This window comes from Pseudorca crassidens, chromosome 9 (assembly GCF_039906515.1).
Source record: "Pseudorca crassidens isolate mPseCra1 chromosome 9, mPseCra1.hap1, whole genome shotgun sequence".
Lineage (NCBI taxonomy): Eukaryota > Metazoa > Chordata > Mammalia > Artiodactyla > Delphinidae > Pseudorca > Pseudorca crassidens.
This window is the reverse complement of record NC_090304.1, coordinates 3,800,582-3,826,460: the sequence shown is the minus strand read 5'-3', so window position 1 is coordinate 3,826,460 and position 25,879 is coordinate 3,800,582. Positions and strand designations below refer to the sequence as shown.

General features: G+C 55.6%; 1 protein-coding gene across 7 annotated transcripts in view; it reads left to right on the top strand.

The window, feature by feature from the left end:
- ANO1 (anoctamin 1) overlaps positions 1-25,879 on the top strand; it is a 161,906-nt gene that overhangs the window by 76,383 nt on the left and 59,644 nt on the right. For 4 of the 7 annotated variants that reach the window (XM_067747991.1, XM_067747990.1, XM_067747994.1 and 1 more), the window contains exons 3-8: positions 1,953-2,285; positions 16,830-16,928; positions 17,679-17,830; positions 19,326-19,380; positions 22,593-22,644; positions 25,483-25,538. In XM_067747991.1, coding sequence (XP_067604092.1) covers positions 1,953-2,285; positions 16,830-16,928; positions 17,679-17,830; positions 19,326-19,380; positions 22,593-22,644; positions 25,483-25,538 — 747 coding nt within the window. Of the gene's footprint in view, positions 1-1,952; positions 2,286-16,829; positions 16,929-17,678; positions 17,831-19,325; positions 19,381-22,592; positions 22,645-24,929; positions 24,996-25,482; positions 25,539-25,879 lie in introns of all 7 variants that reach the window. The other 3 variants (XM_067747989.1, XM_067747992.1, XM_067747995.1) reach the window with 1 other exon arrangement.

The following is a 25,879-nucleotide window of genomic DNA, read 5'->3' as shown; positions in this document are numbered from 1 at the left end:
AGAGCCCACGTGTCCACCTGGCTCTGCCCACCTCCCAGGCTCTTGCCCTGCCCGTCAGCAGCAGCGTTATTCCCCAGCGTCAGCCAGCGTCTTCCACGTTCCCCCCAGGCAGCCTTCGGGCCTGGCTTTGCTGCCCACTCTCCCGCGAGGAGAGGAGCCACCTTTAGCGGCCAGCTTCCCGTGACGCTGCCTTTCTCTGCCCTTCCTGATCTAACCCAGGAGAATGAGCAACTGTCTTCACCCCGGGGTGGACCCGGGATGCCTGTCCCAGGAGTTACAGGGAGAGTCCACCCAGCCTAGACGTTCTTTTACTCAGTCCTCCTGGCTGCCAGCGGGGGCGGCTTCTGTCATCCACCCACTTTACAGAGGCGGAAACCGAGGCCCAGAGAGGGTAGAGTATCCCCTCAGGACTCGTAGCTGGAGAGGGACCAAGCCTGGACTTACCTGAGGCCTCTCGCTGCCCAAAGCTCCCCTCCACCCTCACCCGACCTGTGGTTCCAGGAGCAGTGAGGGTGGAGCTGCAGCTCAGCTGAGCGGCTACACCCAGCCTAACAGTGTCCAGTGGAGCAGGCCGCCGGGGATGCGCCGGGGAGCAAGGGCCCGATCGCTTCGCCCGCGTGAGCCCCAACTTCTTCCCGGTCAAGCAGCCCTAATTATAGGGGCCTTCACGCGGGGACTCCGTGAAAGGTTGTGCCCCATGCTGAGAAATAGTGTCACCCCAAGTCCCTGTTACTGTTGAGGAGGGGCGCCCTGGTGTGCAGACAGGATTCCAGGCTGGGCTCAGCCTGCCTGCGCTGTCACCCCACCGGGCCTCAGTTTCCCCTGACAAATTGAGATAAACAACTCTTTCCCGCCTCTCCTGCAACATGACCCACCAAAGGAGCTGGGGTGGTCCATGGTCTCTGTCCTGGGCTGGGCCTCCCTCCTCCCACCCAGGCCCCCAGCTCTCCCAGAACCAGCTGCCCACCTGGGTGTGGGCCTGGCTCCTTAGCCCTGGTGCAGCTCCGAAGATTCTGAGTGGTGCAGAGTTACTCGTATCACCTCTTTCCAGCATGATTTTATTTACTTTCTCTTATTTCCGAAGACCAGCTTGCAGCAGAACCTACTACCCTCAATAACCAGCCGAATCCGGCGGGGATGCTGGAGATGGGGGTGCGGCTTCAGCAGAAGCCGCGCACGTGGCACCTGGACTTTGAATCCCCCACCCCAGGCGGGCTCCCGTCCCCTTGGGCCCCTGGAGTCCTTCAGGCAGATAAGGAAACTGAGGCAGGACTGTATGTGCAGCGACCCACCCTGAGTCCCACCACGACCGGCCACCGCCCTCCCTCCCCCACCTCGCTCTGGCCCCTGAGACCACCCCCCAGGCAAACTGCTGAGTACTCGACTCGCGGTCTGGGAGTTGACTTGGGAGAGTCGAGACTGACACAGTGGTTGCCTGGCCCCGACCACACAGCTAATCAGTGGCAGAGCCGGGCCAGGCGAGGGCCGGTACGGTCCCACAGCCACCTTGACACGACATTGCCACGCCTGCTGGCCATCAGAGGTCGCGCTGTGCAGAGCCTGAGCTCAGCTCTGCTCTGCCTGGGACCCTGTGGGCCTGTGCGAAGAGCACCCCCCGGGGGGTCGGCCGTGCAGATTTCACAGCCCATTCCGGCCGCCTGGTCCCTCCCGGGCAACGTGAGCTTGCTGGGGAGAGGCGGGAGGCCTTCGCGTGTGAGCACCCAGCCTGGCAACTTCAAGTGCCGTGAGCGGCGACGTCTCTTGAATGGCAGCTCCTGGAAGGCAGGGCTTTCTGCAGTGTTCTCAGCCGTCTGGGCCCCTAGTGATCAGAGGGCATGAGTGGAAAGAGTTGGGGAGGGCAGGTGGGTGGCCAGTTGTCTTGGAAGCACGCTCCCCTCCGAGGGCCCGTCCCTGAGCCCTTGACGGCGAGTGGCTTTCTTCTCCCCCCGCAGCTGCTGAATTCCTTGTCCGTGGACCCTGATGCCGAGTGCAAGTATGGCCTGTACTTCAGGGACGGCAAGCGCAAGGTGGATTACGTCCTGGTGTACCATCACAAGAGGGCCTCGGGCAGCAGGACCCTGGCCAGGCGGGTGCAGCACAGCGACGCCGGCCTGGCCGCCCGCAGTGCCCGGCAGGACCAGCCCCTGCCCGGGAAGGCAGGCCCCGTGGGTGCGGGCGAGCCCGAGCCCCCGCTGGACTACCACGAGGATGACAAGCGCTTCCGCCGGGAGGAGTACGAGGGCAACCTGATGGAGGCCGGCCTGGAGCTGGAGCGGGACGAGGACGTAACTATCCCCTTCTCCCGGGCGGGCAGCCGGGCGGGCAGGAAGGTCCTTCTACCGTCACCTGTTCTTAGAAAAGGGCCAAGGCCAACGCCCGTCTGGTCGAGTGTGGGGAGCCCAAACCAACGCCCTCCCCACATCTGCCCCGGGGAGGGGCTGGCCTTCTCGGCAATGACCTCCGGGGTCAAGGCATTTCCTGCTCTGGTCAGTTCCTCCCCTGGGAAGATGGGCGGATGACCGTTTCACGGGCGGAGGATGAAGGTCTCCTAGGAGTCTCCCTGGCGCTTGACCTTGGCTTCTCGGGCCTCGGTTTCTCAATCTGTCAAAGGGGGAGGTTGGCCTGGCTGCTGGCCGGGGGCCCCGGCGCACTGAAATCTGTGACCATAACACTGGTTTCCAGAGCTTCTCTCCTTGGCAAAGCCTGAGAGTCTTTCTAAGGGAAGTTTTCTGGGGAGAGCGAAAGGTCGGCCGCCTGGCCGGCTGGCTGCCCTGGTGGCAGAAGGCATGGCAGTGCAGAGAGAGTTGACCTTGGCGGCCTGGGGACAGCGGGGCGGCCCCCTCAACTTCTCAGCAGGTTTGCTGATGCTCCCCTGACAACTCCTTAACCTCTCTGTGCCCGGTGCGGCGGGGAGCATCTCTTCCGTGAACAGTGGGGGCAGACCTCTAGCCCACAGGAACTGTGGCTGTGCAGATTACCCAAGAGTCAGCCAAAGTCTCTACAACACATTAGGAGCCGAAAAAGTAGTCAGCAGGTTGACTTAGGGACCCACGGGTCCATCGTGAATGTTTAAAATAGAAGTTGGTATTAGTTTTGCTATTTCCATCAGTGAGAACCACCGCATCCTTAAATAGTGAACGCTTTGGTCTGCTGATAAGGAGGCTTTTGGGGTACCTAGAATAGAAATCTACGACAGCGGAGCCGGTGTGAACGCTGTTTCGCAAGATGACGTTACTTCCCCCGAAAGCAGCCAGGTATGCTCAGCGGGACTCATTCTACCTCGGCCTGGCGAGTGGTAGAGGCATCTTGCTCTCAACGGGGACCACCCCTCTGGGTGACGCTTTGGCTGCCGGCAGGTGTGGGTGAGCTCTGGCTGTAGGGTTGGTTCCCACTGGAGTTGCGAGGGCGCGAGGGGCCTTAAGACGCTTTGATGGTCAGGAAGCAAAGGCTGGATCCTGACCGGGTGGCGGAGAGCCTGTCTCCCTGACTTTGAGGGCCGCAGCTGCAGACAGGCCTGTGCTGGTCCTTTGGAGGTTTCTGTCTCACTTTGTCTTAGACCTGAGCTGAGGCCGCTCGGGAGAGAGAACAGTCATTCACGCGGACTTTTCCCAGTCCCGCCCGGCCAGCCACGCGGCCTTTTGTCAAAACAATACTGCTACGATACAGGCTTGAATTCAGAGTGTCCTTTATAATTGGAGGAACAAACAGCCTCCATTGGAGGCAGGGGAGGCCGGAGGGAGGCTGGTGGCAGAGGCCTCTCCTGGGAGCTGTGATCTTGGGCGCAGTGTTACACGACCGAGAGATTTACTCTCTCTCACTTTCCTGACTACAGCGCTGAAATCTCATGTTTGAAAGGACATCCCCACCCCCTGGGTCTGGTAATTCACTCTCCCTCTCCGGGCCAGGTCCCAGACCCTCTACCTGTCCTTTGCAAGACTTTTTAAGCTTCCCCATCTGTCAAACAGAGATAACAATCGTGTTTATATCACTGGATTGTCATAAAGTACTTAACTCAGTCTGGCAGTCAGGGAATTCTCATTGGCTGACGTGAATATTCAATCATATCTTTTTGCTCATATGGAAATGGAATGGCCGTGCTCACGAAGGAGAGAAGAAAGAATCTTTCCAAGTCCAATTGAATACTACACCACACATATCTTTTTAAAAACTCCATGACTCTGAAATAAATAGCAAACGTAAAGACATTGATTACGACCCCCCAAAAAAGATTGAATTGTCCCAATAAGTGATGAGGATTCTGCCCCCAATTCCAACACGTACGGGTTGTTTTCCCCACGCCACTCAGCACTTCTCCGACACCAGCTGGATGTCCTACAACTTAACTCAGTTTGGACACTACCCATCTGGAGGTAGCATCAGACCCCAAGGTTAAGGGCTCTACAAGGCCACCCACCCCCCACCAGCCATCATTTGCAAGCCCAAGTTGTCACCTGTGCTCTGACCCACTGGCTACAGTTCAGAGGTTCTAAGGACTTGGGGTTCTATTAGTTTGCTAGAGCAACACACAGAACTCAGAGAAGCATGTTACTTACTAGATCACTGGTTTATTATAAAAGGAAATAACTCAGGAACAGCCAGATGGAAGAGAGGCACAGGGCAAGGTGTGAGGGAAGGGCGTGGAGCTCCCATGATTTCCGAGCACCGTTCTCCCCAGATCTGCGTGTGTTCACCAACCCGGAAGCTCTCCAGACCCTGACCTTTCGAGTCTTTATAGAGGATTCATTACACAGGCACGACTGATTAGATCACCGGCCATCGGCGATTGATTCAACCTGCAGCCCTTCTCACCAGCCCAGACATCCGGGGAGGGACCAGAAGTTCCAACCTTCTAACTACATGGTTGGTTCCCCTGGCAACCAGCCCCCATCCTTTGGAAAGGAGGTTCTTTCCAAAAAGTCACCTCATTCACCTAACAAGAGACACCATTATTGCTCTCCCCACTTAGGAAATTCCTAGAGTTTTAGGAACTCTGTGCCAGGACCGGGAGACAAAGACTGAAAATCTATTTCTTATTACAAATCACAAGATCACAGTGACCCACAATTTCATTGATAACTTAGCTCGAGAGCTTAGGAAGCGTTTCCAGCAGTTGATTGGGTCTTTTTTATTTTTTAACATCTTTATTGGAGTATAATTGCTCTACAGTGTTGTGTTAGTTTCTGCTGTGTAACAAAGTGAATCAGCTATACATATATATATATCCCCGTATCTCCTCCCTCTTGTGTCTCCCTCCCACCCTCCCTATCCCACCCCTCTAGGTGGTCACAAAGCACCAAGCTGATCTCCCTGTGCTATGCAGCTGCTTCTCACTAGCTATCCATTTTACATTTGGTAGTGTATATATGTCCATGCTACTCTCTCACTTTGTCCCAGCTTACCCTTCCCCCTCCCCGTGTCCTCAAGTCCATTCTCTACGTCTGTGTCTTTATTCCTGTCCCGCCCTTCGGTTCATTAGAACCTTTTTTTTTTTTTTTTTTAGATTCCATATATATGTGTCAGCATATGGTATTTTGGTATTTGTTTTTCTCTTTCTGACTTACTTCACTCTGTATGACAGACTCTAGGTCCATCCACCTCACTACAAATAACTCAATTTTGTTTCTTTTTATGGCGGAGAAACATTCCATTGTATATATGTGCCACATCTTCTTTATCCATTCAACTGTCAGTGGACACTTGGGTCACTTCCATGTCCTGGTTATTGTAAATAGAGCTGTAATGAACATTGTGGTACGTGACTCTTTTTGAATTATAGTTTTCTCAGGGTATATGCCCAGTAGTGGGATTGCTGGGTCATATGGTAGTTCTATTTTTAGTTTTGTAAGGAACATCCATACTGTTCTCCATAGTGGCTGTATCAATTTACATTCCCACCAGCAGTGCAAGAGGGTTCCCTTTTCTCCACACCCTCTCCAGCATTTATTGTTTGTAAATTTTTTGATGATGGCCATTCTGACCGGTGTGAGGCAGTTTTGATTTGCATTTCTCTAATGATTAGTGATGTTGAGCATCCTTTCATGTGTTTGTTGGCAGTCTGTATATCTTCTTTGGAGAAATGTCTATTTAGGTCTTCTGCCCATTTTTGGATTGGATTGTTTGTTTTTTTGATATTTAGCTGCATGAGCTGCTTGTATATTTTGGAGGTTAATCCTTTGTCAGTTGCTTCATTTGCAAATATTTTCTCCAATTCTGAGGGCTGTCTTTTTGTCTTTTTTATGGTTTCCTTTACTGTGCAAAAGCTTTTAAGTTTCATTAGGTCCCATTTGTTTATTTTTGGTTTTATTTCCATTTCTCTAGGAAGTGGGTCAAAAAGGAACTTGCTGTGATTTATGTCAGAGTATTCTGCCTGTTTTCCTCTAAGAGTTTCATAGTGTCTGGTCTTACATTTAGGTCTTTAGTCCATTTTGAGTTTATTTTTGTGTACAGTGTTAGGAAGTGTTCTAATTTCATTCTTTTACACGTAGCTGTGCAGTTTTCCCAGCACCACTTATTGAAGAGGCCGTCTTTTCTCCATTGTATACTCTTGTCTCCTTTATCAAAGGTAAAGTGACCATATGTGTGTGGGTTTATCTCTGGGCTTTCTGTCCTATTCCATTGATCTATATTTCTGTTTTTGTGCCAGTACCATACTGTCCTGATTACTGTAGCTTTGTAGTATAGTCTGAAGTCCGGGAGCCTGATTCCTCCAGCTCCGTTTTTCTTTCTCAAGATTGCTTTGGCTATTCAGGGTCTTTTGTGTTTCCATACAAATTGTGCAATTTTTTGTTCTAGTTCTGTGAAAAATGCCATTGGTAGTTTGATCGAGATTGTATTGAATCTGTAGATTGCTTTGGGTAGCATAGTCATTTTCACAATGTTGGTTCTTCCAATCCAAGAACACAGTATATCTCTCCATCTGTTTGTATCATCTTTAATTTCTTTCATCAGTTTCTTATAGTTTTCTGCATACAGGTCTTTTGTCTCCTTAGATAGGTTTATTCCTAGGTATTTTATTCTTTTTGTTGCAATGGTAAATGGGAGTGTTTCCTTAATTTCTCTTTCAGATTTTTCATCATTAGTGTATAGGAATGCAAGAGATTTCTGTGCATTAATTTTGTATCCTGCTACTCTACCAAATTCATTGATTAGCTCTAGTAGTTTTCTGGTGGCATCTTTAGGATTCTCTATGTATAGTATCATGTCATCTGCAAACAGTGACAGTTTTACTTCTTTTCTGATTTGGATTCCTTTTATTTCTTTTTCTTCTCTGATTGCTGTGGCTAAAACTTCCAAAACTATATTGAATAATAGTGGTGAGAGTGGGCAACCTTGTCTTGTTACTGATCTTAGAGGAAATAGTTTCAGTTTTTCAGTTGGGTCTTTCTTTTTTTTTTTTTTTTAACATCTTTATTGGAGTATAATTGCTTTACAATGGTGTGTTAGTTTCCGCTTTATAACAAAGTGAATCAGCTATACATATACATATGTTCCCATATCTCTTCCCTCTTGCATCTCCCTCCCTCCCACCCTCCCTATCCCACCCCTCTAGGTGGTCACAAAGCACCAAGCTGATCTCCCTGTGCTATGCGGCTGCTTCCCACTAGCTATCTATCTTACGTTTGGTAGTGTATATATGTCCATGCCACTCTCTCACTTTGTCACAGCTCACCCTTCCCCCTCCCCATATCCTCAAGTGCATTCTCTAGTAGGTCTGTGTCTTTATTCCCGTCTTGCCCCTAGGTTCTTCATGCAGATTGGGTCTTTTTTAAATGAAAATATTACTGTGGCATAAACTAGACAGTTCAAGGTTTCAAAGCAGCTGGAGTTGAGTGTGAGCCATCCTCCTGCTGTAGTCTTTCAGATCATGACCGCGTTTCCCACAGGCCCCTGCAATCCGAGCTTCCCTCTGAGGTGAACGAGGCCCTGAGGCTGCTGAAAGGACCTTCGTTCACTGCAGCCTGTTGCTTTCACCTGAGACCAGAATCTACTCAGGGGCCGGCCGCCGGCCGGGTGCGTGCAGCCTGCGGGCGTATACGGTCCCCTGCCAGTGAGATTAGCAGAGAGATGCCCGGCTCATGACTCATTCCCGGGGTGTGCTCTGATTACAAGGAGTGAAAGGGTTTGCAGTTTGGGGAACAAGATAGCCTCGGAGAGAGAGCCCAATCGCACAATCTTACCCACTTTGAAGCAAAATTTAGGGACTTCTGTGCACTTTCCTGGGGAGAAAACAATCCGTGGAATCCATCAGATACTCAAACAATGACGCCCAAAAGATGAAGCATCGTTGCTTTAAGGCGGGATTTCTCAGCCTCGGCACCGCTGGCGTCCACTATTTTGCAACATCCCTAAACGCAACCAAAAATGTCCCCAGACGTTGCCAATATCCCCGGGGAGCCAATATCGAGAGCCTGCTCTAAAGGCCGGATGGGGGGGGAGGGGTGGGCGTGGAGGCGGCAAAAGGGAAGTGAGAGCGAGAGAAATGGGGGGCGGTTAAATAAGGCCTCCTGAACACCTGGGAACCCCCCCTCAACTCTCTGCTGGCCCGGCTGTGACCAGGCAGCACATGGAGGTCACCAGCAGCGCAGAGGTGTGTGACCCGCCTTTGCTCCCCCAGGGAGCAGGGGCCAGCGGGTGTGTGAGACTGAGCCGCTCCTGGGCAGCGTGGGCCACGAGCCACACACGGATGGGCCCCTGTGTGCCGTGCGAGCCTTCCTCCCAAGTCAGGAGGTTTATTGTTGTGAAGACATCCCGTGATGACCAGTGGAAGACCGGCCTGGCTCAGGGCACAGTGGCGGGCGGTTCTTAGGGACACAGAACAGTGAGTGTCCTGGGGCTGCCGGAACCAATGACCACAAACTTGGGGGGGCTTAAAACAACACAAGTTGATTCCCTCCCAGTTCTGGAGGCCAGAAGTCCAAAGTCAAGGTGTCAGCAGGGCCCTGCTCCCTCCCAAGGCTCTAGGGGGGCATTCCTCTCACCTCTTCCAGCTTCTGGGGGATCCGGGTGTTCCTGGGCTTGTGGCCGCGTCCCTCCAACCTGCACCTCGTCTTCACATGGCCTCCTCTGTACGTCTCTCCTCTTCTCATAAGGACACCAGTCATTCTGCTTAAGGCGCGTCCTAATCCAGTATAACCTTATCTTCACTTGATTACATCTGCAAAGACCCCATTTCCGAATAAGGTCCCATTCACAGATACGGGGAGTTAGGATGTGGACGTCTCTTTTGGGGGGTACCATTCACCGCGCTACAGAGCTGAGACTCTGCACAGGGGTGTTATCCCAGGAGTTGGGTGGCTCATGCAGGACCCCTAGAGGTACAGCATTGGTTGGGGAGGCATGGCTCATGGTTGGAGGGCAGAGCGGGGCAGGTGGTCTGGGGGGGACAGAGCCTTGGCCTGGCTGCCTCGGTGCACGGGAACCCCGTGGGGTCCTGCTGAGATGCGGGCTCTGACTCAGCAGGTCTGCGTGCTTTCACGTTGCACTTCTAACCTGCTCCCAGGGCATAGGAAGCGGCCGGCCCTGGACCATACTTGGAGGCGTGAGGACCGTGCAAGCCTGTTCCCCATGAGCCATCAGAAACATCCCAGGAAAGGGGCCCCCAACATCCACGCAAGCCCCTGATCCGCTATTCAGTGCCCCAGAGGTAGCCCCAGGCAGAGACCCCCGTACTGGGTCCACTGGGCCAAGAACCGTGGAGAGGGAAGTGATGGGTCTGGAAGAAACGTGCTCATAACCCTGATTATAGGATGGATAGAGATTGAGCCTGGCCAACAGGCTCTAACCATAGGTTCCCCACTGCTCCCACCCTCCCCCAGGCACCGCAAGCTCAGAGGAACCCAGTGTGAACGCTGCTTCCCTGCAGGAGAGGGGCCCTGGGTGTCAAGGTAGGGTCTGGCGCCTGATCCAGAGGACGGCCCCCTAAGTAGGTTTCACACATGAGGGTCCAAGAGGGGTGTCATGTCAGAGACCCCCTGGGACAGCACACATGATAGGAAACGAGGGAGGAAAAGGTCGTGGAGACAGGCGCCCCAGGCCTTCCTTCTCAAGGAGCCCCTCCTCCCACCCTACCCCCCAGCGGCAGTGGGGTCAGCATCCAGTGTTCCCAGTAAACGGACAAGAGCAGCTTGTGGCCAACACGTTTCCTTGCAACTGAAATCCATCAGCATTTTTCAAGTCCAGCCTCAAAGCTGGGACATTATTTATGTCCACTGGCGATTGCCAAGAAGGCCACACACTAAAATGCCGGCTGTGTGCTGGGGGTGACCGAGGCCCGCACTGCCCTGAAGGTGAACTTGACCCCGGCTTTGGCAGAATTGTTAAGGCCGCGGAGACGCGGACCCTGTAAAATCAGTTTGCTTTCATGCTGCTCTTCGGGGCTCCTCTCCTCACCCCGGGGCTGTGGTGGGCTGTCGTTTCTCCGTGTTCCTACCCGAAGCTGGTGTGGGCCGTCATGACATCTGTTTCCCAACTTTGTGGATGTTGCTTTTGAAAAGCAAGTGAGGAACTGACTGAGGGAGGATGGGTGCTGCTTCCACGCCAAACTTTGGGATGCAGCGTCAGGTGGTGAGTATATCTGAGCTCCCAATGAGGCTCAGACCCCGCCTGGCCCCTGTCGGGGCCACGTGTGTAGGTCCAGACCCTGCTCAGCCGCTTCCTGGCGGAGCAGCCTCAGGCAAGTGGCTTCCCCCTCTGGACCTCAGTTTTCCCATCTGTAGAATGGAGGTGATGGCCCGTCCTTCCTCCCGGAGGGGTGGTCATGGCACAGGCAGGGGGACATGTTTTTTGCAGTTTCCAGCTGAGTTTTTGCAGGCGTGAGTGGTTTCTGAGGTGTCTCTGGGGCTTGGATAAGATGATGATGGGCACAGAGGAGCGGCCCCTCCTCGCAGGCTGGGCGTTGGGGTGGGGGTCCTTGACTCTGAGGAACCTGAGGTCTAATCCCGACATCCGCATGTATAAGGGACAAAGGCGCAACAGACATTCTCAGGGACTTGTCAGTTTGGAAGCAAACCCCATCCCGCCTGGTATGGGTGCCCTAACCTGCCATGTGGCACAGGGATCAGATCCCTTTACAGAGGGAAGGAACTGAGGCTCTGAGAGGCGGGGCAAGGAGACCAAGGCCACCAGGCCCAACAGGGGCAGGGCCAGCACTTGAACCTGGGTCGTGGCTCCCAGTGTCACGCTCTTTGCCCTGAGCCATGTGGTCTTCAGCCCCCCATTCCCATCCCCAGGCTTAGTGCCTCTGCCATGAGCCTCTCCTACAGTGGGATGTTAGGGGCCATTGTCTAGTCCTGAAGCTCTCATTTCTCCACAATTCCACCATTACGCATTCATTTCTTTGGCCCTAAAGATTTTATGTCTCTTGAGTCTTAAGTGCTGAGGCTTTTACACACCCCACCTGACTTCCTTTGGGTCTGTCTTGGTTTTGCGGAAGCATACTTGCTATAAAGTATATTCTGGACACTTTTTAAAAGTCATGTCTTTAAAGTTCCCCAAGGGCAGCTCTGCCCGGGTCCCAAGTAGGCGGGCTAAAAGCTGTGCCACTCTGGCTGCAGTTCTGACGTCCTCCTGTGTCTCTAGGCCCGTGGTGTGCCGGAGTCAGCTCTTTCTGGCTCATCAGGAGTTCTGCCAGCCGGGTGTTAACACTTTGGTAGCTTGAGATAGGCCATGGCGGGAGTATTTACACTGTGGAAATTGGCAAATGCTGCAGCTACAGATCAGGCTGGTTTTTTCTTCCTGAGAGCAGGGGAGTTGTGGAGGGTTGCATACCTCACTGGCATCTCCTTACTGGCAACTCCCTGCCGTACGCCCATGTGTCTCCCTTTCCTTGGAGAGGTCAAGTACCTTCGAACGTGTCTGTTGAATTTTCACTTCTCATTATGACACTTTTTTATTTCTGCGAGCTCTGTTTGGTTCTTTTCCCAGTTGGCTGTGTCATTCTTTAATAGCTTCCTGTCCTTTGCAGAACCTTTCCGTCCTGAGGTTTATTTCTTTAAACAAGGTGAGCACAGTGGATTTATTATCCATCTAATCCTCGCAGAATCCCGAGGCTGAAGGCGTCACTTCTGCTGGTTCTCCTCCAGCCGTCTTCGTTTCTGGTGGGCCTGGCGCCCTTGCCCACTGACCACCACCCTTATGGAGCCCATGATCGGTGGGGGGAGTTCCCCAAGCCCAGGAGGAAGATGCCCTTGTCCAGAAAGGCTTGCATTCGTCACAGCTGAGGGCATTATAGACAGAACCACCTTGAGCCAAGGTCACAGGCTGAGGTCCCCAGACCCACTGGGGCCGTGGCCTTTCAGACCAGGACTTCTCGGGGAGGTCCTCATTCCCTCCCTTTCCTGCTCAGCACCAGGACTGCCTTCCTTGTAATTCCCAGGGTTGGAGGAGGGAGCCCTTTCTGGGTCACCTGAAAGTGTCATCTCATGGGGGTCCGGCTCCATGGGGGAGGGTCTTCTGTTAGACTCCCCATCTTGGGCAGGCCTGGGGCAGAAACCTCCCTCCCCCCTCCCGCCCAAGTGTCTGCATCGGTAGAAACCCCTTGGATGGCATGGTCTTGGCATGGACATTTATTTATTTATTTTGTCCAGCTTTTGGTGGCAGGCCGTTGCGGGATCCTGACCCCTGGCCCTCCCCACGCCCACGCCATGGTGCGCGGCCCCGGCAGTTCTGTGGCCTCCAACCTCCTCACACCAGAGGGACCAGAGTCAGGACAGAACCCACGGCTCCGGGGCATCTGGCTCAGGGAGGGGACCCGGCATCTCACGATTTCTTCCTGCAGGGGCGGGTTGCTGTCAGGCCGGGCACCAAGGTTTAAAACATCCTGTATGTGTTCTTGTCCAACCGGTCCCACGACCCCTTTCCCCAATCCTGCCAGATATTTCCCTGGGAGGGACCCCACTGCTCACGTAAACAGCAGAGCGTGTTTTCCCAGGGAGGCCAGGCCGGGCACTGGTCCTTGACCACCATCGAGAGAGCTCGCCACGGACTTGGAAGAATATATTTTGGGTCTTTGCATGCGGCTGAGCACTGGGCACAGAAATAAACTTGGGCTGTAACGGGAAAGAAGGGGTCTGCCTCACGGGGCCGTCCATGCTCACTTCTCGGTCATTTCATGGTGCCCCCGGGGCTTCCTGGAGCTGGGGAGGCGGCTTCAAGCTTCTTGGCCAGAGGAGTCCACGCAGGCGTGGTCTCACCAGCCTCAGGGCCACGGAGAGAAGCCGTAGCCCCAGCCACGGGGCTGGAGGGAAGTGTTAGGAGCACCAGGGACTCCCCCAGCTGTGAAGCAAGTCTTGTACTGCAAAGATTTGCAAATGAGCAAAAGGGGGTTCAGAGAGGTGGAGTCACTTGCTGGAGACAACACAGCAGCCCGCCAGGACTCGGACCCAGGCCACCCAATCCATGGCCGCCCCCGGTGCCCACCCGACCTGCCCCTTGAGGGCAGCAGGAAGATCTGGGTTCCCCTTGCCCGAGCCCCCGGGCTGCCTCCTCTGGTCCACGCTAGTCCACGCGCCGCTGAGTCCCCAGCCCTGGGCCGTGGTGTCAGGCTCCAGGCTCCCTGCAGGTGTGCCTCACGCCAGCCAGCACACCTTGAGCCTTGCGCGTCTGGTCCCAGTGCCCGAGCACCCTGGTCCTGGAAGCAGCCTCAGGACCCAGCTCCTGGACCTGCTTCTTCGAAGCTTCCAGCCACTTTGATAAGCTCCCTGCACCAAGCCCCGTGGGGCTCTGACCTGCTGCTTCATGTGAGTATCGTGGGCCAAGCGGCAGCTCCAAAAGCCGTCCTCCTGGAATCTGCAAATGGGACCTTATTCGGAAGAAGCGTCTCGGCAGATGTGCGTCAGTTACTGATCTCTGCACCAGAGCATCCTGGATGCGTGTGGACGCTAAATCCAGTGACGGGTGTCTTTGGAAGAGAAAAGAGAGGGAGGCTTGACACACAGAGCCACACAGGGGAGGAGGCTTGTGCAGATGGGCGCAGAGGCTGGGGTGATATGGCCACCAGCCCAGGAAGGCCTGGGGTCCCCGGCGGCCCCTCCCCCGGAGCCTCTGGAGAGAGCGCGGCCCTGCCCACACCTTGATCACAGACTTCTGGCTCCAGAACTGGAAGGGAATGAATCTGTGTTGTTAAAGCTGCCCAGTCTGTGGCCGTTGGCTGCAGCCTGCCCTGGACACTCACAGTGAACGTGCAGAGTGTGAACCTCTGGGCTCCAAGGTGAGGACAGTGGCAGGATCACCCTCACGGGCCTGTCGTGGGGTTAAGTGAGTTGATACGCACAGATGCCCGAAGCAGGGCCTGGCACGTAGCGAGCGCCCGGTGGGGCCCAGCCTCCTCTCCCCCCACCCCGTCGTCATCATTGTTAGGGGACTTCATCCGCTCGTTCAGTGGACATGCGCAGCATCTATGCTGCCCCGACGTGGGCAGCAGGGCCAGTGAGCTGGGAGGCTCCGGACAGGACTCGCCTGCCTGCTGGGGCCACATAGACAAGGCCTGTGCGGTGACACTGAGGCCCCGGGGAGAGGCTCGCTCTTCTGGTTGTGGGGGGCATGGGCGCCTCTTCATCAGAGATGGAGAGATGAGCTGGAGTTCTCCCAGCAGGTGTGGCCCTTCTCTCGAGGTGAGGCAGGAGCCCCACGTCTCACTGGGGACCGAGGCTGGCGCTGGTCGAGTGCATTTGGACCACGGAGGATTTTTTCCTAAAAATCAGTCCCAAGTGACTTTGACTCCGTTGCCTTTTGCCAAAACCCTGCAGTGATCCCATGAGCTGTGTACACTCTGAGGCTGGTGACGGGACCTGGGGCTCAGGGCCCAGCGCAGACCCGAGTCAGCCCCATACCGAGTCCCGAGTGCCGGCCACACACACCCCCTGCCGTGGCCTGGCTCCCTTCTGCCAGGACCCCCGGAATTGTGGAAAGGTGAAGTGGGACCTCAACCTGGGGGCCCAGCGTGGGCTCCAAGCCCCCGGGGGTCCCCTTGAGACCGCTGGTGGACTGAGGACCCCACTGCCGTAGGGCGGCTCTGTCTGAGGGGAATATTGTGTTTCTGTGCTTTTTGTTGCAATGGGGAACCCCAGTTATCTCGGGTGATTGGGAAGTCTGCTGGTGTTACCTGCGTCTTAGGTGGGGAAACGTGTTATCGCCACATTGATGCTATTTGCTCAGTAAAGGGAATCTCTTAAACACGAAAGGTAAGGGGAACACAGAAAACCAGAAAACTAGAGAGTTGTTGGGATGTGTGTGGTCTCACCCACGATTAAGAGTGTGTATGGCCCGCATGTGAACCCGGGTTCCCACACCCGCCAGCTGCAAGATGCCAGGCCCTGACTTTCCACCCCCAACCTTACTGAGGAGTAATTGACAAATATAATTGTGTGTATTTAAAGTCTGCACTGTGATGACTTGATTTACATAGACACCGTGGAATGGTTACCCAGATCGAGGTAATTAACTGACCCGTCACCTCACACAGTTAACTCTGTGTGTGTGTGTGTGTGTGTGTGTGTGTGTGCACGCGCACGCGTGCACGCGCTGAGAACACTTTGATCTCTCAACACCTTTCAAGTATACGATACCATATTAGTAACTAGAGTCACCCTGCTGTTCATTAGGTCCTCGAAACTTAATCTTATAACTGAAAGCTGGTACCCTCTGACCTGTCTGCCCATTCTCATCCCCCCACCCAGCCCCTGGCAAACACCGTTCTACTCCACACCGTTTCTATGAAATCAGCATTTTTTTAATTCTACATATAAGTGATACCATGCAATGCTTGTCTCTCTGACCCATTTCACGTAGCAGAATGTCCCCCAGGCTCATCCATGTTGTCACAAATGACAGGATTTCCTTCTTTTTTATGGGTGAATAATACTGCGCTGTATATGTCTACACTCTCTTGATCTATTCATCCGACCAAGGACGCTTAGGTTGTTTCTGTGTCTTGGCTGTCGTGAGTAATGCTGAGTGAACGTGGGGGTGCTGATGTGGACGTGCTGATGTCATTTCCTGGGGATAACTACCCAGAGCTGGGATGCCTGGATCATTCGGTGGCTCTAGGTTTAATTTTCTGAGGAACCTAGGCGGTGACTTAATCTCTCAAGCCTCAGTGTTCCCCTCCGTGAAAGGGGGGCAGTGGTCCTGCCTTTCCCATAGAGCTCGTTGGAGTCAGTTCTCGAAGCTCTTAGCTTGTGCAGTTCCTGGTGGGGCAGCACTCAGGCGCCCTCAGCTGCCCAGTCCTGTCATTCAGACACGCTGGACCAGAAATGACTTGTCCAAGTTCACAGCAGCTTAGTGGGGGCGGGGGGCTGGACTCGAATGCAGCGTTACGTCGAGTCCTCTCACATTAGGATAAAGGCAGTGCTGACCCAGGGAACCCGGAGGGTGGCCGGGTCCAGACAGAGGTGTGTCCTGACCCCACAGAGATGCCCAGAGGGGACCGTCTTCACCATCACCTCCTCATCTCTGCTTGGGCACCCCAGGGACACCGAGTACGCCCACTCCGTCGAAGGGCCTGGGCTCTCAGTTGTGCAAGGTCTCTGAGGCCCCCCCGCTACCCCTCTGAGAACTTCCCAGGTGTTGTGGGATCGGGGACCTCCCTCCAGGCACCCTCCCGGCCGTTTATCATTCCCTTGGGACCTGGGGGAGCCCTCTCGGCCCCGCAGCTTGCTTCGATCATCTGGGAGGAGGGGATTCTAGCAGTGCCTCAAAGCATCGTCAGAGGAGCCATGAGGTGACAGGCAGAAGCAGCTGCCCCGTAAACTGTTGTGGTCCCCGAAGGTGAAAATGGTTTTCAGCCCCAAACATCTGCCCACGCTGACCAAGGACCTCTCCCCTCTCTCTAGACGAAAATTCACGGGGTTGGATTTGTAAAAATCCACGCGCCCTGGAACGTGCTGTGCAGAGAGGCTGAGTTTTTGAAACTGAAGATGCCGACGAAGAAGGTGAGTGGTGACGTCCCTACTCCACAGGGGTCGTTTCAGGGCTGCCCGGCAGGAGCACGTCATCAGGAGGGTCTGAGTTGTTACGAAAGCCCAAGGGAGCTTCAGCCCCCCCACCCCCGGGAGGGCAGGAGGCCTCCCGTGTCCTGCGGGCGGAGAGTATAACCCGCTCCCCCAGAGATGCCGCAGGAGCCCGGGAACTTCTCATAGATACAAACACAGTGAAACTTCCCGCTCTGACCGTTCGTACTTTCAGTATTTCAGCTGATTTATCAGACTCATTTTAATCCCATTTCCTCGCTTGCTGGGGCTTTTCTTCTTAATGTCTGACAGCTTCAGGCTGGGAAGCGGTCTGCCAGCGCGTCCAAGGAGCTTAGCGAGGCGTCGGGTTTACTTTTGTCCTTGGGGAGGAAAGCAGGGGGGACGAAGCTGTTCTCGGGAGTGAGTCAGCTCCCAGCTTCTCAAAGCCTCCAGAATCCTTTGGATTTTGTTTTTAAACAAAAATGAAGCTGGGGGAAGTTCTCTGGAATGTCCTAGAATTGCCCTTTTGGCTGGGATCTCCCGAAACTCTGAGCTTTCAGGCTCATCTAGAAACGCGGACGTGGAGGGGGCATCGTGGCCCATCCCCGCCCCCTGTTCCCAGGCCGGGCCGTCTCTGTGGCAGGGGGCTAGTTCCCTGCCCGTCTCAGAATAGATTCCCAGAGTCATGGTTCAGCAGATGACATGCGTCCCCCTTCCCTGCCTCGCCCGCAGCTGTATCACATTAATGAGACCCGTGGCCTCCTGAAAAAGATCAACTCTGTGCTCCAGAAGATGACGGACCCCATCCAGCCCAAGGTGGCGGAGCACAGACCCCAGACCACGAAGAGGCTCTCCTATCCCTTCTCCCGGGAGAAGAAGCACCTGTGAGTGGGGACCCCCTCCCGCTTGCCCTTCCCGAGGGCCACCCACTGTGCGGTGATTCCACCCCGTGTTGGACTTGGTCCTCTGAGGCCAGAGGGAGTTCTCCAACCCCCAGTGAAGGGGGATTTCAGCCCCTGGAGCGTATTCGCATAAGAGCTTGTGCTTCCTGAGCACAGAAGAGGCCCTGGAAATAATTTCCAAGGTCATTATTAACTGAGGAGTTAAGGGGACAACAAGTCTTGTCCGGCTGGGTGACACTTGGGAAAACTAGCTTGAGCCCATGTGAGGGAAGACCTGGGCCTGGGATCAAAGCCCCAAAGCAGTGGCCTGGGTACCCTCCCCCCGGCCCGCTCTGTCCCTCTTGGGATGTGTCCCGAGGAGTCGGGTCTGGTTAGCTGCACCTCCGGAAGGCTGCCGAGCTCTGGGCGCCAGGAACCGAGAAGCAGCCCCAGCTGGAGTCCTGAGGCCCCGGACTCGCAGCCAGCGCGGCTGCCTGGCAGGGCTGCACCCATTCCGGAACCTTCCCTCCTCCCCTGCTACTGAGGGGCAGTGAGGCGTAGCCACCTGGGTCAGCGGCAGCTGCCAGGCCTCCGTGGGGTCTCACTGGGCAGAGCTGGAGCGAGGGCAGGGGTGGGAATAGAAAGCTTGGAGTCTGGGAATCCTGTGGGGATAGGATGACGAGCTCTAGGGGATGGGAGGCTCCTGGACACCCCTGGTCCCACAAGACATGAAGAGCCTCTGCTCAGAACTGGGGCTTCCGCCCTGGCCAGGGCATTAGTCACAGGGCCGGGGCCACATGCCTTACTCGCTGTTTCCCGATCCTCCAGGGGATAAGACATAAGAGAGAAGGGAGTGGCTCTGGCCCAACTCCTCCCACCAGGGCCAGGACCCGGGCCCCCGCACATTAGAGGGAGACGCCCTCTTTCCGTGACCCCCAGGGCCCTGGCCACCTCCCTTGGCACCCCCTGCCTTGCCAGGCTTGGCTCACCTCCAGGCTCTGGGCCACCCCCAACCCCGAGTCGCCCTCCCCGGCTGTACGCTGAGTGTGTTGGGAATCGAATAACGTGTTCCAGAGACATCCCTCTGCCCTCAGGAAGCCTTAGGAAATCTCTGTGTGGCCCAGGACCTCAGGACGGAAACCATTTGGAAAATATAGGGAGACTGTCTTAAATAGTAAAGTGTCCGATGGTGGGATCACCCCAGGAGTGCTGCAGCAGAGACTAAAACTGCCCCCGAGGGTGTCATTGGAAGGAAGAGGGATCCTTGGCGAGGGAGGTCTGACCACAGTTGCCCCTGGGGTCACTTCCCACCCACGGGGGTCTCCCAGCCTCCCCGAGGGGTGAGAGGATGTACAGACTCTTCCAAATGCGTGCGGACAGAGCTTCGTCGATTTCACGGTCACCGCTCACGGGGGTAGTGTGGTCCCCCAAGGCCTCGGAAACCGGGAGCGCTGACTCCAGTGAGCTGTGTCTCTTTTTGTTCCCAAAATTTCAACAGATTTGACCTGTCTGACAAGGATTCCTTTTTCGACAGCAAAACCCGTAGCACGATAGTAAGTATCGCTCCCTCGTGGGAATCCATAGCTCCCCAGCAAGGTGGCCCCGGGAAACGGGATGATAATTTCATTTCAGCAGAGCTCCTCTGGGTGGAAGGGGCTCTAATTGTCTGTGACAGAAATAATTAGAATAATAAAACCAGCGGGCTGCGAGGGGCCCAGGGGATGGCGGGGGTGGAGCAGCAGGGAAGAAGCAGAGGGATTCCAGACCCGCTGGGTTATTTCAAAATGTTCCCGCATCTTTGCAGTTCCCAGCTCGCCTCTCCAGCCTCCTTGCCACTTGCCCTCGGTGGAATCTGTACGTCCCCACCTCTCTGGGGGTTTGTGAGCAGGCAGGCCTGGCAGGAGGGATGGGGTGGTGCAGGCAAAGGGACGAGGGTTTGGGTAGACTTCCAGAGCCTCGCCAGACGAGCAAACTGTGGCTTGAAATCTGACCAGGCCGCCCTGCCCTACTCCAGGTATTGGTTTAACGTTTATCCATCGGCCGCCACGTTGTCCACCAGCCAAGCTGGGCTGTGCACGGCTCAGGACCCAACTTCTGTCTGAACAAGTATTAACCTCTCAGCCAAGCTGCCGCTTCTCTCTCTTCCTGGCCCAGAAAGCCCAGCCTGGCGAGCAGAGGGGCGGGGCTGGCAGGAGGCGGCGGCTTGACCTTGAGCAGATAACTGCCCCTCACAGCCACATCCCGAGACGGGCGGGCACCCAGGCACAGGACAGCGAGTGGTGTAGGCTGCCTTGGCCTGGGGGGCTCAGGCCACTGCCTGGACAGACAGAGCCCGGTCCCATCAACCCTGTGTCCCCTCCCAGCCTCGCGACTCGCACACGGGACGAGGTGGTGTCCTGCCCAAAGGGCAGCCGTGCGCCCACACCAAGGGTAACCTGGGTGCAGCGCCGGGAACGTAGCCGCTGCTGTGGTTTTTATTATTGACCACGTTACTGATGAAACTAGCAATTAAGTCTCATAATTTATAATAAACAATGAGGAACTCGTTTATGCAAAAACGTCAGCAGCCGATGTAGCTCGAGACTGACGTGTGGTCCAGGAGAGGTAAGTTCTCCCTCTTGGAAACCGACCGCTCAGGAGAACCAGACGCAGTTGAACCTGGACGGTTTCTCTTTTTCTCTGTCATTTTGGGGTGGGAGAGAATTGGAATGGCCAGCTGGGGAAACCGAGGCACGCGCTGCGTTTCCACATGTATGTGCGCCCCAGTTTTTACACGATCTGGAGCCACCGGGACGCCCCTGGAAGCACAGGGCTGGGTGCAGATTCGTAAATTCATTCTCTTTTTTTTTTTTTACTTTTTTTACTTTATTGTTTTATTTTATTTTACTTTTTTGGCCACACCATGTGGCTTGCGGGATCTTAGTTCCCCGACCAGGGATCGAACCCGGGCCCCTGGCAGTGGAAGTGCGGAGTCCTAACCACTGGACTGCCAGGGAAGTCCCCATAAATTCACTCTTGCTGTCGGGGTGGTGGCCTGGGGTTGGGGTCATATGTGAATGGAAGCTCTAGGCCCCCTCTCGTGGAGAATCCACTTTAAAATTGAGCTCAGACCATGATCCCCAAGTCACAGAAGGCAATTCTATCCGAGCCAGTAAGTGTTACTGAACGAGCCATGACTCCGATTACCTCTGGGGTGGGGGGCGCTCTCTCCCAGAGACCCTGAAGGCCTGTTTGTAAAACACCAATGCTCCAGAGAAACTCTTTGGTGACTCAAAACTTTGCCCTTAGTTAGTTGGACCCTGTGGTCTTGAGACCCAACATCCTTCTAGACAAAGATATAACAGTCCCTCCTGTCTCCTTCCCTGTGCTGCTAGCATATCGGGGCAGCCCAGTGTGCAGGCGGGTAGGAGTCAGGATCAGCAAGGAACAGTGGGGAAGGACCTGAGGTGCTGGTCTTAGGACTTGGATTTTCAGCCTGTAGGCACTAGGGAGCCATAGATGGTTGTGGAGCAAGGTCCTAGAAAGATCACTGCCAGTGGCCAGTCGTGGAAGGGCAGATGGAGGGTGGGTGTGGGATCACAGGGGTGGTTGTGAAGGGGGGCTGTGGCTGCACGTGGAAGGGAGGAGGTGGTTATGGGAGAATCAGCAAGGTCAGGATGAGGCCACTGATTAGATGCAAGAGATGCCAGGGACAGAGCCAGCTAACTGGGTCATCCATCCATTCACTCATTCATCAGTCAGTTACTGAGCACGTGGTATCTGCCCAAGATGGGCAGGAGGTGAGGGAGGCAACAGGCACATGGCAGGGGTGGAGTAATCCGGGACAAGAGAGCAGAGTTAGGGAACTGCCTGGAGGTCCAGTGGTTATAGGACTGGGCGCTTTCACCGCCAGGGCCCATGTTCATCCCTGGTCAGGGAACTGAGATCCTTCAAGCCGAGTGGGGCGGCCAAAAAAAAAAAAAAAAAAAGAGAGAGAGAGAGCAAAGTTAGAAGGCAGAGCAACAGGGACGGTGGCTGCCCAGTGACCTGTTTGTTAAGGTGGCTCTGTAGCCATTTAGCTCTCAGGGGAGAAGCACTTCTGGCAAAAGAAACAGCCGTGGTGAAGGCCCTGTGGCCTCAGGAGAGGGTTGGCGAGTGAGGGGGGCAGCCAGGAGGCCAGGCTGCTGGGACAGGGCTGGGCGGACGGAGGGGAGGAGAGAAGGTCAGATGGCCCAGGGCCTGGGGGGAACCGGAGGGTGGGACCTCGGGGGAGTCTCGAGGGGTTAGAGTGCCCTGACCCACGTGTCTATGGCACAGGGCCAATTCTTTTCACCCCATTTTGTGGGTGGAGAAACTGAGGCACGGGGCACGAGGTAGTTAGCGCAAGACCACACGGCTACAAGGACGCAGACCCAGGTAGGCAGACCCCCAAGCCGGGGCTCCTGAGGCGGAGAAGTGAAGTGTTTTGCTCGTAAAAGGGGCACAGGTTTCTAGAACATTCAGGGCCACACCCGAGAGTGGTCGTATCAGCGGAGTCCTCATGCCTCTGCATTCCAGCTCACCTCTCAGCCAAAAGGGGCGGAAACCCACCAGCAGAGGGCACAGGACCCCTGTACTCCTGCGCCCAAGCGCAGCGTGGGCCCTCTGAGGTGACCTTGTCCCCAAGAACGCCCATCCCGACCGCATCCTTGGGGCACGCAGGAGGCTGGCGCTGGTGACGGTCACCACCTCCCTTCCCGGTGACCCGTGATGGTGTAGCTCTGGTCCCCCCCTGTCTCCACAACAGGTCTACGAAATCCTGAAGAGAACGACGTGTACCAAAGCCAAGTACAGCATGGGTAAGGGCGTGCCTGGGGCTCGAGCTCAGCGCTCCGCTCGCGGCGTAATCTTGCCGCTCCATCTTCTCCGTGGGAGGCGGGTGGCGGCCTGGGGATTTTTAGAGGGCTTTGATTTAAGGCTGGTGTAACAGTCTCAGGCAGGAGGGCCGTTCCAGGACCAAGGGGCGGTTTTACGACCCTTTTAAGCACGAAAGGATCCTCCTCTCTGGCTTGAGGCATCTGTGGCGGCCTGTGGAGCCTCTCAGCGCAGAGGCGGTAAATCCTGGCTGCTGGAAACTGGAGGGTGACCAAGGGGTTCTGACCCTCTCTTGACCTTCACAGTCCAGGGGGAGGTAGTTAGGGTTCCAGCCGGGGCAGCAGCCAGACACATGCACAGTCTAGAAGGTGCCCCACCCGGGCCGTGGCCTTGCTGGAAGGGGTGCCCCTCGACGTGTGCCCTTAGGCGGAACCTGCCGCAAAACTGGCCCCGCTGGGCTCCTCGGGTACCGGTTTACAGACCACCTCAACCACAGGTGCAAAACCTTCTCGATTAAAGCGTGCAGAGGGAACCATCCCCCCCGCCCCGCGCCCCGCCATGTAGGTCCCTTGCCCACCGCTGCAGGCTGAGTTTGCTAAACGTTTGCAAAACGTTTCAGGGCTAAGCGATGCCTTTTCCCGGTCTTTCCCCCCTTCCTGTTGAGCCGCTTTATGCCCCGCTGAGAGCGGAGCTCACGGCGCAATCCTTCGTGCTCTGGAAGCATCTGAAGCTCCGAGCCTGTGGTTCAGGAGAGATGCCCCGCCTATGGGCTTCCCGGGAGGGAAGGAAGCGAAGTACAGGAGGACTCAGATGCTCGCAGCTGAAGTCTGGGGCAGGCCCAGGATGCAGCGGGGGGGGGGGGGGGGGAATGACACCTCCATGCTCAGCCAGGCTGCCCAGTGGTCAGTCACGGGCCCACCCTCTGGGCCTGAAATTTCTAAGCCCGTGTACTAAGTCGTGGCGGGGGACACACTCTCAGGAGTCGAGAGGAGGCCAGGAAAACTGTCCCCGATGGAGCAAGGTCCTCCAGGGGGGCCCCAGCCACCAGAAGTGGGGAGAAGCATGGGTCTAGTCCCAGCGATGCATCTCAGAAGTCAGTCTCCCTTTAGCGCCCCTGTGGGGTCCCTTCTGGTGGAGACTCGTGCGGTCACTGTGAAGGTTTGCAGAGAGTCCAGGGTCTGGCCCTTCTCAGCTGAGCTGATCCCCGCCCCGGGCCATGCTGTGGCCAGTTCCCTGGCAGCGCTGGTTCCCAGAGCCAGTGATGAAACAGAGAGATGGGGGGGCCTTCTCTGCACCCCATTTCACACTGGCCTTGTCTGATAGCCCTCCTGACCTCCAGATTCATAGATGGGTTCGGTCCCCCACCAGCCTCTGTGCCAGGAAGGTCCCTACCCTCAGGGAGCTTCCATTCCGGAGGATGGAAACAGATGAGAGCTGACAAGGTAAACCAGAAGACAGTCTTGCAGGCTGAGGGAGATGGGGAGTGATGGGGGATGTAGAACCAGTGATCAGAGGTCCTTCTGATGAGATGACATTGGAGGGGTGAGGCTTCCGGGTAGAGGGCGCACCTGTGGCAGCACGGTGTTGAGAGCATTCGAGGGGCAGTGGGGGGGCCCAGTGAACCTGAGTCCGGCCCCTTGTTCATTTTTTACTGCAGCTGAACTTTCCACTCATGGGGCTTTGGCCACGAGCTCCCACCTGGTTCCGGTTTGGATTTCTAAGTGTCCCTAGGTGCCCTGACCATTCCAGATCACTAGCTGGGGAGATGGTCTATTTTTAAGTGGATTTCAGGGAGTGCCTTTCCCACCAGTGTCACAGCAGAGTAGTCAAGAGTGGGCTGGCCAGGCCACTGAAAAATCTGACCCCCTTACCACCTAGAAAGCCTCTTCATCCAGGCAGAGGGTTCTGTGACCAGCAAAGGGCTTCGTGGAAGCTCCTGGGCAGCCCTGGCCCCCAAGGATGTGTGTGAAGCAAGATCAGATCTCTGGGAAGCCCCAGACCCATGCGTGGCCGGGCTCTGCCTTACCCCCTCACGACGCTGTCTTCTGGGGCTGGGTGCCCGAGCCCACACCTCTGGATTCTAGGAGGTGCAGGTGTGGTTATTTTTATCCTGCTCCCAGCGCGGGGCTTCAGGCAGCAAACAAGGGGCCCGGCCATCGTTCCCCTGCCCCCAGGAGTGCTGGACTGTGAGTGAGCGCTTTGCCCCCAAATGCAGCTTTGATCCTTTCAGGCCCTTTTGCATGTAACTAATAGCCGGATGTATAAACAGGGCAAGGAGAGGGAAGAAAGAAGGACTCTGCCCTTTTAAGTAAAAGGCGAAAATGTGGTAAATACGGTAAGTGCCTCTGCCCCCGCGTGGGGCACGCAGGCCTCCTCTCTGGCTTTTCCAATCAACCTAAAATCTAATTCCAAATTGTATGTGTGTTTTCTGACACCATCAATTTTTCCATCCATATTTTTCTCATGATTCAGCTTTTCTAACCACTTACAATCCCCCTTCCTCACCTGCAGGTTTGCCCTCCAGCAGGCGGGGGTAGCTGGTGAATCGCAGGTTTGGGGGTACCTCCTTCCTCCCAGATGTAACTTCCTCTCGGGGTTTCCTCTGTGTCTTCCTAATTCTGCCAATAGAGCATGTTTTTATCATCTCCTAGTCGAACCCAGGGAGGAAACCCCAGAAAGGTGGTCGGGCTCTGTGCAACCAGGTGTGGCTCGCTTTGAGAAAATTCTCGGTGATTGAGACAGCCCTGGGACCGCTCTGATTGAACACGGAGCCGTTGGAGACCGGCCTGGTCCGTAATCCTCTCTCTGCCTTTGTTTTCAAGGCATCACGAGCCTGCTGGCCAATGGCGTTTACTCGGCAGCCTACCCACTGCACGATGTAAGTAACCTTGACAAACATAGTTCATCTCTGCGCGTCATTTGATTCTCCAAACCCCGAGGGAGCTCTCGTTATCCTGTGGTCGAGGCTTCCTGCTTTGGCGCTCCTGTGAATGTCAGCCGCTCCCGGCCTTTCCTGGTTCCCCAGGTGGGGACCAGAGTCACACACAGAGCCATCTATGCTTACTGAATCATTCCACCAAGACAGGGGCACTTGTGGCAGAAACTCTGCACGGCCATATCTGAACTTCACGGCCAGCTGGTCCACAAGAAGTTTCCCTGGCTCCGTCTCCCCTACCCCACCCCACCCCACCCGGGCTCTGGCAGAATGACCAGAGAGCT